Source organism: Dipodomys merriami, unplaced genomic scaffold, assembly GCF_024711535.1.
Source record: "Dipodomys merriami isolate MVZ:Mamm:240054 unplaced genomic scaffold, mDipMer1.0.p SCAF_10, whole genome shotgun sequence".
In the NCBI taxonomy this organism is placed as follows: domain Eukaryota; kingdom Metazoa; phylum Chordata; class Mammalia; order Rodentia; family Heteromyidae; genus Dipodomys; species Dipodomys merriami.
Genome location: NW_027202271.1, coordinates 19,776,309 through 19,788,417, shown reverse-complemented (window position 1 = coordinate 19,788,417; position 12,109 = coordinate 19,776,309). Strand labels below are relative to the sequence as shown.

Genomic DNA, 12,109 nt, shown 5'->3' with positions numbered 1-12,109 from the left:
ACTTATTACTGGGAAATGAAGTAATTGAACATAAATTCCTTTAATGCTTCATTACTTAACTAAAATATTTGGGAAAATTAGGTTTTTATTATGTCATCTTTTCTGCCACTAAACTTACTCACTTATAAGAATCAATGAGAAAAAACTTCTCAATGTCCTTCTTGAGAAAGGAATAGTTTTTCTCCTGTCTCTTTGCATATATGTATGGGTGTCTGTGGTTCACAACAGTACTGCTAACTACTCAGGAGGCTGAGATCTAAGAATTGCATTTGAAGTTAGCTCAGGAAGGGAAAGTATGTGAGATTCTTATCTTCAGATAACTAGAAAATTGCTGGAAGTGGAGCTATGGTTCATAGGGTAGAGTGCCAGCCTTGAGTGAAACAGCTCAGGCAGCATCTAGGCCCTCAGTTCAAGCCTGAGTACCAACACACATATGTATTGTATCCCATTTTATCTTAACCTACTATAATTTTATTTCCATATATTTTTGGAGACATTGATCCCTCTATCTTCATCTTTGATTTTTAAAAAAAGTCTTTACAGTAAAATTTAATTAATGTCTCTGAAGTTTAGTTGCTCATTAACAAAATTGATAAAAGTACTTTAAAAACTCTAGGTAGACATCAGACAGCATTTTCAGAAAATAGTGCAATTCACTAATGCTTCAGATGTGACATTGGTAGCTTTGAAATATACAAGTATTTCTTTTGTTATTTAGAGATATTTTAGAAATGCATGCAAGCAACATGCAACCCCTATTTATAAGTTATAGGTGTACAAATATTAAGGAAAGTATCCCATGTTTCAAATATTTCAGTTGTTAGAAATAGTTATTTAAAATACTTTCACATTTCCATTTATTGTGCTAATTACTCCCTCTCTTCATAGATGTAAGAAACACACACAGAGATAAAGTGAACGGCACCAGACAAGAGTAAACAGAAGAGAAAGATTTTGTGATATTACCTTGAAAATACCTATCTATTTTCAAAATATTCAGGATGAAACTTGAATGTAGAACTTAGAATTATATGTTCACTCAAATTAAAAGTGTGTGGTAGGTACATGGAAAAATGTGTTTTTTTCCTCCTCTTCCACGAAACTGTAAATTTCCTACCAAAGCCCTTAAATATTTCATCTCAAAACACCCCATAACATTTTCTTCATGTTTTCCCCTAACTTGGTTCAACATCAGCAATCTGACATACTCTACTTACCATAATAACATTGTATCTTTAGTTGAAAGTTTTGCTGCTATTTTTACAATTATTTGTATTCTTGAGATGATATTTTCCAGAGACCTGTTTATATTAATTTCCTCTGGGAGAAAAGTAAACATAACCCTGTTTTCTTTTTGTGCTACTGATAATTTCAGCAATATTTTTTCATGACAAATTCGTAATGACTTTTGGGATAAGTAATAATAGGGCACTGGAGAATCATTCTACAATTCACTAGTGAATTGTAGAAAATTAATTTCTACAACCATATTTTCATTGGTTAATAATATGACCTGCATCCCAGGAGAAATCTGAAATTTATCCAGCAAATGTATTTGAGGAGGGTTGAGGTCTTTGATTTTCATTTTCATAAGGTACATATATATCCTTAAGATAAAAGGCAAAATGAGTTTAGAATATAAAAGTCAAAATAAGGCGGAGGTCTGCTGAAGAAAAAGATTCTAATAAACTCATGAAACACATAAGCAGTGCAATTCCTTAGATAGGCTAACTCACAGTCCGACAAGATAAACACCAGAAATTGGATACTCAGAAGTGGGGGGAGGATTGGGAGCAAGGGGAGAAGGAGAAGACAAATGAAGAGAGGAATGGAGGAAAATATAGTCATAAAATTCACTGCATATTCTACAAAATTAAGAAAATCAAGGGAAGTGGTAGGGTTGGCACGAATAAGAGAGAATAATGAAAGGGTGAAATAGGTCAAGATTCTTTGTTGAATAGAACTCCTTTGTACAAGTATTTCAAGATAAAAATAAAAGTAAAAAAATCACCCATGAAACAATGTTGAAATCAGTGTAAATGTCTGAGATACACTTTCACAGTGGAAGTACCTTTGCTTTCATCAGTGCATCCTCATTCAAGCTTCAAGTAAATTTCACCTTTACATTTCTTAGGGTTTCCAAGCAGATCAACATGAGCTTTGTGTGGCTCTCATACATAGAGCTAAGAATGAATGGGAGAGAAATTATATTTGAAGACATAGGGGCTGAAAACATGGTACTTTAGTTCAAGATAAACCTCAGAGATAAACAAACTCCAAGCAGAACTCAGAGAGGACCTCAGGAGACAAATGACAAACACATAAAATTCGGAAAGTTAAAGCCAAAAAGAGACTCTTGAAAGTGTCAGAGAGAGGAGTTTCAAAGAATCCTCAAAAAATCAATCACCTAATTTCTCATTAGAACCCAAAGCTTCAGTAAGTTCTCTCCCACCACCCCCAAATCTCGCCCACACTTGCTATTTCTTCATTCATTCTAGGTGATATGAAGTGATAACCACTGTGCTTTTAAATTGCATTTCCATGATGATGTTGATGATATTGAGAAATATCCTATATGTTTTTGGACATTTGTACGTCTTGTTTTGAAAAATGTCTCTACAGTCCTTTGCCTATTTAAAAGGTGATTAATTTTCTATTGAATTGCAACAGTTTCTTACACACACACACACACACACACACACACACACACACACTCACACACACACATTAGATGTTAACTCATGTATTTTTCTCATATTCTGTATATTATCTTTCCATTCTGTTGATTAATTTGTTAACTGTGCAGAAACTTTTCAGTTTACATGGTCCCATTTATTAACTCATCTATCTATCTATCTATCTATCTATCTATCTATCTATCTATCTATCTATCTATCTATCTATCTATCTATCTATTTATTGTGCTGGTCCTGGGGCTTGAACTCAGGGCCTGGGTGCTGTCCCTGAGCTCTTGAACCACAGTTCCACTTCTGGCTTTTTGGTGATTATTTGGAGTTGAGTCTCATGGATTGTCTGCTGCTCAGGCTGGCTTCTAATTGTGATCTTCAGATTTCAATCTCTTTCTTGAGTAGCTACAATTACAGGCATGAGCTTCTAATGCCAGACTATTTTTGTTTTCATAACCTGTTTTTTTTAATTTAATTTAATTTTATTTGTGAACATACTGTACAGAGGGGTTACAATTACATGGGCAGGATAATGCGTACATTTCTTACCAAGCATTGCAGCCTCCTCCTTTGTTTACCCTTCACATCCCTTCCCAGCCTCCCCCCTCCCCCCCAATCCCAATCCTTCTCCTTCCCCCCTTTCCCCCTCCCCCCCCCCCCGCACCGACATTGTAAAGCTCGTTTTGGACATGACAACTTGTACTTCTCATTGTTGCAACAGGTCCACCTGTATCCTTAAACAACTGGTTTTTCCCCATCTCCTCCACCAGTTATACTGACATCAAATATAGTGAAAGCAGGCATAACCTGTTTTTTTTTGGTATAAAAAACATCATTCTCAAGATTGATATGAAGGATATTATTTTCCATGTGCTTTCTTAAAAGACTTTCAGGTCTTAAGTTTAAGTCTTTAATCTATTTCATATCTCTTTTGCCTATTGAGATCCAGTTTCCCAAGCACCATTTGTTGAAGAGACTTTGCTGTCCCCATGATAAGGCCAACATGTGTTGGCCTTATCCAAGTTTAGTTGACTGTAGCTGTTAGTTGATTATATATAGTAGTGATTTCTTGTAACCAACTATATTACTTTGCTGGGGAGGATCATCCTCTCCAAATGCTCCAGCATCTCCCAGCTCTTCTCCTGGCTCTTCTTTCTTGGATAAGTAGGAGGAGTATGATACGAAAAGATGAGGGACACATATTTCTGATGGAGTAGAGTTGTTAAAATAGTAACCCTGATAACTTGAAATAGTTTTCACAGAAGGTATTTATTTAATTATTATGCTTTGAGTTTTGGGACTCATTCATATGTCAATATATATTCTATATACATATATAAAATAAGGGTCCTGTGTTTGAACTTAGTGACTGGGCCCTGTCCTTTTTGCTGAAGGCTAGTGCTCTACCTTTATGAGTGTTACCTTTATTACTGGATTTTTGTGTGGTTGACTAGAGATAAGGGTTTCATGGACTTCTCTGTCCAGGCTGGCTTTGCACCAGAACCCTTAGATCTCAACCCTATGAATAGCTAAAATTACAGGTGCAAGCCATTGGCAGCCAGCAAGCTCTGCACACTTTGTTTATCTAGTCATTGTTTTACAACTTGATCCATACCTCCAATGCTTTGCTGGTTAATTGGAGATAATAGTCTCTTGGATTTGTCTTCCTGGCTGGATTTTTTTTTTTTTTTTGTCAGTCATGGGGCTTGAACTCTGGGCCTGGGCGCTGTCCCTCAGCAATTCAGCTCAAGGTGAGAGCTCTACCACTTGAGCTACAGTGCCACTTCTGGGTTTATAGTGGTTTGCTGGAGATAATAGTCTCACTGTCTTTCCTGCCCGGGCTGGCTTTGAACTGTGATCCTCAGATCTTAGCCTCCTGAGTAGCTAGAATTACAGGCATGAGCCGGCACCCGGCTTGGTTGGATGGGTTTGAGCCACGATCCTTCAAGATCTCAGCTGCCTGAGTAACTAGGGCTATAGGTGTGAGCAGATATTATACAAATATAATGTCTTTTTTTATTTATTTATTTTTTGGTGTGAAATAGTTTTGTATTATTGTGAAGGTGATGTACAGAGGGGTTATAGTTATATTAGTAAGGTAATAAGAACATTTCTTGTCAAACTTGTTACCCTTCCCTCATTTTTCTCCTACTTTCCCTCCCCCCACAAGTTTTACAGATCATTTCCAACATATTGTCTTGTGAATATCGCTGTTGCATTGGTTTCCCCCTTGTCCTTTGTCTCACCATTCTGTTGTTCCCCTTCTCTTCCCTAATTCATGATAAATGTATATGCAATACAAGGGTACCAAATTCAAATACAGTGACAATAGGGGATATACCATAGGGGGAAGAACATACAAAAGAAACAAAAAAAATCACATAGTATAATAAAAACAACAAAGAAAAACCTCTTGTCATTCTTTTCTTAACGAACCAATAACATACTATAAAAATTTCAATTTCAATTTGACTTAAGTGTGGTCAATCATATAAGCAAAAAATCAGGTTAATTTCATTAAGATTAAAAAATTATTTCAGGAGTTGTTTCCTAACAATAACAATAGCAGCAACAATAACGATGATATAAATTTTACTTTTTTCTCCTCTACCTTCTTTTTATAGAAAAGATCTATGTAAATTTTACACTATATCAAACAATCTTCCTAGTAGAAGACTAATCTATTAAGATCCTCTTTTGTAGATGAGTGATCAATATACAGATATATATTTTATTTGTCCAAAGTACCATAGCATATATACACTGATAAAACAACATCCATGTTTATTTTCTACCCCACCATTTCCAGTATTTTACAAAGACCAAGGTTAAATTTAACTTGGTGTGTGAAAGAATGAAGTAATAATTAGATAATACGTTGACTAACGGCCTCAGAATTCAGGGATTCCCATTTATATATTCATTTGCCATATCTGTCCAGTAGATATGGTGCTGATGGAAAAATTATTACTCAAGACGAAATGAAGTTAAGAGATCTGAGAAGGAACAGGCCCAAAAAGACCTTGCCACTCCTGAACCAATCTCAGTCTCCATATTTATTGAGCAGGCAGTATGTTCTATGATGTACATAGCTAAATAAGACAGACAAAGTATTCTGGTCACTTAAACATTACTCATGACTAACTTGATGACTTAAAGGTCATTGTCCTGTTTCTGCTTCTGGGTTTGTGTTTTATCTTATGGTACAAACAGAACATTTAGAACATGAATACTCATTAGTTATGCTTACCAGAACTTTGTCTGGGTTCTAGACACTCTACACATATACAATAGCTTTTTGCTAGTTGTTTACATTGTTATTTTTTTGTATTCAGAGTCTTTGCCTTGATTCCCATTTTCTCAGATTGGCTTCAACATGGATAAATATGAATTTGTTAGTTCTGACTAACATCAATATTATTAGTTGTGTATAACAGTAAAACAGGAATTTTAGGTAATGAAATTGTTAGAGTTCCAATGGGCAGATACTTAACATTTTAAAGATGTTTTCCAGAGTTGAATCATGGCCTAAAATAAATCCCAATCAGAGGTTCCATAGTGCAAATAAAGAGGAGGAAATCATTTTCTGGGTAGAGCTGAAATTCTTTGGGGGCAGGACATGCATGCTGTGTTGAACAACTTAGCAAATCTTAACTGATGTCTTAACATGAATGGATAGTGCTTGAAGATTTGGAAAAGATAGCTGGTTGTATGATTTAAAGTTTAATTCCAAGAAAATCAGTAGCATAATGTATTCCAGGCTTCAAATGGAGAATCATGGCAATGGTAGACCATTTGATCCACACTCTACCATGACTATCCAAGTGACAATAGGACCTGGTCCTTTGAACCACAGGGAGCATTTGTGGGTCTGGGTGTGTTGATTCTGGTAACCAGAGATCTTATATTATCAGGCCTCATGAAACCTAACAGCTTGGAAAGAACTTCAAAGGCCACCTCACTCTTGCAACAGATCTGCTCCAGAAACCCTGACTTTCGAGCAGTAGTCTGGTCCTTCCTGGATTCCAAGGTGGCTGTAAAGTTAGGTCGAGGACAGATATAAAGTGATTACAGATATGCTAAGCTTTTCTCCTGCTTTTAGCTAATTTATGAGTTCAAGTGAGGAGCTTTTTATTATTGTTATTTTTTAGTGAAAGGCATTTTTTAGTAAAAGCATCTACTGCAGGTAGAAGACACATTGCTAATAGTGCATTATATAAAGGATACATTGCTAATATTGTATTATATAAAATGCTCCATTTAAAGATGAGGCAATGCATTTCTTTACCATTCAAATTTATTTGGCAAGCACTTTTTTGACCAAGTACCTAAAGGATTGCTTTACCTGCTGGTTCCTCAGGGAGTAAATGAAAGGATTTAGCATTGGGGCAACAGAGGTATTGAGCACTGCGATGCCCTTGCTCAAAGCCACTCCTTCCTTTGCTGACGTTTTGACATACATGAAAATACAGCTTCCATAAGAAATGGAGACGACGATCATGTGTGAGGAACAAGTGGAAAAGGCCTTTTTCCTCTGCTCAGCAGAAGGGATTCTCAGAATTGTCCTGAGGATGAACGCATAGGAAAGGACCACTAGTATTAAGGTCATCATGAGGGTGAATACTGCCAGGAAGAATGCCAGGAGTTCCAGGACGGTTGTATCTGTGCAGGCAATGAGCAGCATAGGAGAAGAGTCACAGGTGAAGTGGTCAATGATGTTGGAGTCACAGAAATCCAACTGAAGTCCCATGATGACTGGTGGAAAAATAATGAGAAACCCAGCAAGCCAGGAGCTAATTACAAGCTGGATGCAGACCTTGCTGCTCATTATTGTTGTATAGTGCAAGGGCTTACAGATGGCTACGTAACGATCATAGGACATGGCTGTCAAAAGGAAGAATTCTGTTGAGCCAAGGAGAATAAAGAAGAACACCTGAGTCATACAAGAGTTATAGGAAATGGTCAAATCCCCAGTGACAATGCTGACTAGGAATCTAGGAATACAAACTGTTGTGAATGAGATCTCTAGGAAGGAGAAGTTCCTAAGGAAGAAATACATGGGTGTTTTGAGGCGTGAGTCTATAAGTGTGAGGGTTATAATGGTCAGATTTCCAGTAATACTCAGCATATAAGCGAGAAAGAGAAATAGAAAAAGCAAAATATTTAGTATGGGGTCATCTGTTAATCCCAGAAGAATGAATTCTTTCACAGATGTTTGATTTTTCATTTTTTTGGTGTTGATTTCAGTCAGCTCTGAAAATGAAAAGAGGAGACAATTTAGAGAAAACAGGGTAACTTCTCCACCCCCCACCCACATATCTACTAGGTTAGGTAACATGCAAGGCCTATAATGAAACAATAAATCAGTGACCAAGTTATACTGAGCTTTGAAAATACATACTCCCTACAAAATGTCTGTTATTGGCCTGATATAACTAGCTACTTAAATCATCATTTGATGAGACTACTAAATGCATCAGTACACAAAAATATATCTACCAAATACATTTTACTTTTATTAAAAAACTCTTTGTGTGCTGATCCTGGGGCTTGAACTAGGGCCTGGGTACTGTCACTGTGCTTTTCACTCAAGGCTTGCACTCTATCATTTGAGTCACAGCTCCACTCTTGGCTTTTGTTGTTGTTTTATTGGAGGTAAGAGTCTCACAAACTTTCTTGGACAATCTGGCTTTGAACTGTGATCCTCAGATCTCAGCCTCCTGAGTAGAATTATATATGTGAGCCATTAGCAGCAGACTAAAAAACCTTCTTTTTATGTGAATAAAGACTAGATAGAGCTGGGTGCTGATGGCTCATGTGGTTCGAAGGAAGCCAAGGCAGAAAAGCTCGTGAGACTTATCTCCAATAAACTACTCAGAAAAAGCTAGAAGTGGCAGTCTGGCTTAGGTCATAAAACTCTAGCCTTCAGCACAATATGTCTCAAGACGGTGTGCCAGCCCTGAGTTCAAGCCACAGGATAGGCAAATCACCACAACAAAACAAAATAAAACAACAAAAAGAGTAATGTTTAAAGAAATTGAATCAGCAATGCTTAAAATTAAAAACATTTTATGCGAATAAAAATTAGCCTATTGTAACAATGAGATGAACAAGACGCTGTGTTGAAAACAAACTTTACAACTTGGGTGGGGGAGGGAGGAATTGAGGAGGTGGGGAGGGAAGGGATGATAGGGGAAAAACAAAGGAGGAGGAAAAAGTGCTCAATAGGAAATGTATTCATTACCTTACTCATGTAACTATAACCCCTTTGTACAGTATTTTTACAATAAACACACACACACACACATAAACTAGATAGTAGTGCTTAAAAATGTTGATTTTATTTTAAAAATACTAGTGTTGGGCTGGGAAGGTGGTTCAGTGGTAGAGTGCTGGCCTTGCATGCATGAGGCCCTGCGTTGGATTCTTAGCAGCATATAAGCAGAGAAGGCTGGAAGTGGTGCTATGGCTCAAGTGGTAGAGTGCTAGCCTTGAGCTGAAGAGCTGAGGGACAGCGCCCAGGCCCAGAGTTCAGACTCCGCCACTGACCAAAAAACCCCAAAAAACAAAACAACAACAAAAAACAAAAAACAAACAATCAAAAACACGCGCAATGACTGCATGTTCTTATTTTCTGAGAGTGAAACATTTTTAAGTATATTAAAAATAAAGGACAACTTATCACTTTATTTACAAGACTCTTCTATCCAAATTAAGTGACATATATACACATACAGAGAGTATAAAATGGGAAAATAAGATAAGAAATAAAAATATACTTACAATTATATAATCTCACAGCATAGCAGTTGGACTGATCACATTGTCAATGCTTTATGCTTTAATTTTGGAGCATGTGTGCTTCTCCATATGTGTGTACCTCTCATTTCCAGGTAGAATTGGGCAAGATGGTTCTGGCCATATACATGAGATGAAATGTAGTGTGAGCATGGAGCCACTGGTAGGTAGGCTGGCGACTCTCAGGTATGATAGAAGGTGTTACAAGCAGACCTACGCAGGGCATCTAAGAAGTTCTGCAATTTATGATGAGAAATCTGTATCAAAAGCTCTTTGAAAGGGTTTTGGTAAAGTCAAGGGAAAAGGAATGGAAGGAAATATGCAGACAAAATCTCTATAGGTAGCTCTAAGCTGTAGATTCACATTAAATTTGAAAACCAGAAACTCAGAATTACAAACATTTTCATTGGGAAAAAATGTACTTATTATTTAGGAGTATAAGTCAAAAGTTATGGTAGTGAAGCAGGCCAGTAGCTAAATGGACAACTTATAACTGGTTATATAACACAGGAATTCAGAATTTGAGATCCTGGTTTTCTTGTTTTTTTTTTTTTTTTTTTTGGTAATGTGGGTAAGACAAGAAAGAAAGAGGAAAAAAGCAAAAAGATAGGAGGAAAGTGGGGACAGCGGCAGAGGGAGGGAGGGAAAGCAAGAAAGGAAAGAATGAAGGAATAAGAAAGAAGAAAGAAAGAAAATGAGATACAAGGAGAGAGAGGAAAACAAAGACGCACTTAAAAAGATGGGCTCCTTGTCAGATTTTTGAAGCAATACTTACAGTGTAATGGAGAGTAGCAATGAGCAAAGCTCTTAGTTGACAGAAGGAAAGGGAGAAAACGTTGAGCAAGACTCAGTTGTCAATAGCTATGGAAGTAAATGAGCATTACATATGAATGAAATTTGTGGAGACAAACCATATTTAAAAATAGACAGGAAATGGCTTTCAATCTGATTTAAGACTACATACTTGGATCCTTCTATTTCTTTCCCCCCAAAATACCATTAAAAGAAGAAAGTTCTCATGATAGTAGGAACACTCACTAAATATATTTTACTTAGCCTACAGTAACTTGTGAAAGGAAGGGAGATTGTAGTTAAAATGTATATAAAACTTACATTATGAAGCTTCCTGTTAGGGAAATTTGATTTTTAAAATATTCTTTCCACAAAGTGACATACTAGTTTTATCTGGTTTTTTTCTTAAACACTTCTTAAAACAGGCACAGGGGATTTTTTCAGGAAGGCAGAATTAAAATGTCTCTCTAGAGGTGTTCATAATGAGGCTTCAACACAACGCTGAATATTTTTAATTAGGTATATTTCAGAAATGATTTTGAACACTTTAAATGTAAAAACTACATAATTTCAACAGTAAGGAAATAATAGTTCTGTGTTTTAAAAACATTTATTATTTTATCTTAATTTGAAACAAATTTCTGACAAAATAATCATCTGTAGAAATAGGTTAAAAAAAAGCAGAAAATAGCAAGAGAAAAAGATCCACAGGGACATGACATATGCCATTCAAGTGCTTTATTAAATAATTTAAAAATAATGGGTAATTATTTTAGGTAAAGTCTAGTTACTAGACAGGTACACAATTAAGAGACAGTAAAAATTGAGAGACATCATCTTATATGGTCATATGTACATGATGTTAAGCAAAACGAACCCCAAGATAGGGACACAAATATCTTTTTTCTTTCTTGCTATTGTTTCTAACGTATTTATAATGCACCACGTCATTTTTTTTTTTTTTGCTTTGTATGTTCCTCCCCCATGGTATAACATCTGTTTTCACTGTATTTGATGTCGGTGCCCTGCATCTTGTATATATACTCCTCTAATTAGGGGAGGGGAAGGGAAAAAACAAAATGCTTAACTAAGGATACCGGTTGACCCATTGTAGCAATGAGATGTACAGACTCTATGTTGAAAACAAACTTTACAACTTCGGTGGGGGGGGGGGAGGGGTAGATGTGAAGGTGGGAGGAGGAAAACAAAGGAGGAGGCAACAATGTTCATTACCTTGCTCATGTAACTGTAACACTCTGTACATACAGCATTTTACAATAAAACAACATACAAAAATTGAGAGACTATACTATAAGCATAAGCCTAATTGTTGGTATCTGAATAAATATCTGATTTATTATTTTATTCCCATTAGAAAGCACTTAAGCAAAGATTATGTTGTCGTTGTCTCCTTCTCCTCCTCCTCCTCCTCCTCCTCCTCCTCCTCCTCCTCCTCCTCCTCCTCCCCCCCTCCTCCTCCCCCTCCTCCCCCTCCCCCCCTCCCCCTCCTCCTCCTCTTCTTCTTTTTAAAATACAAGTCCTGGGGCTTGAACTCAGGACCTGTCCTTGAGCATTTGTGCTAAAAGTAGCATTATACAACTTAAGTCACAGCTCTGGGTCTAGTTTTTTCCTTTTTTTTTGGGTCCGGTTGTGGGGCCTGAACTCTGGGCTTGGGTGCTGTCCCTCAGCTCTTCAGCTCAAGGCTAGCGCTCTACCACTTGAGCCACAGCACTACTTCTGGCTTTTTTCTTTTTTGCTTATGTGGGGCTGAGGAATTGAACCCAGGGCCTCATGCATTCAAGGCAAGCGCTCTACTACTGAGCCTCCTTCCC

The 12,109-nt window shown here is 36.9% G+C and overlaps 1 protein-coding gene across 1 annotated transcript; it reads right to left on the bottom strand.

The window, feature by feature from the left end:
- Nucleotides 1-6,984: 6,984 nt before the first annotated feature.
- Nucleotides 6,985-7,914, bottom strand: LOC138837450 (olfactory receptor 6C76-like). The gene has a single exon (XM_070036269.1). The coding sequence runs from the start codon at nucleotides 7,912-7,914 to the stop codon at nucleotides 6,985-6,987; it is 930 nt and encodes a 309-aa protein (XP_069892370.1).
- Nucleotides 7,915-12,109: the final 4,195 nt, after the last annotated feature.

What these genes read in the sequence shown, in the direction of transcription:
- LOC138837450 (XM_070036269.1), bottom strand. Translation starts at nt 7,914, where the DNA reads ATGAAAAATCAAACATCTGTGAAAGAATTCATTCTTCTGGGATTAACA.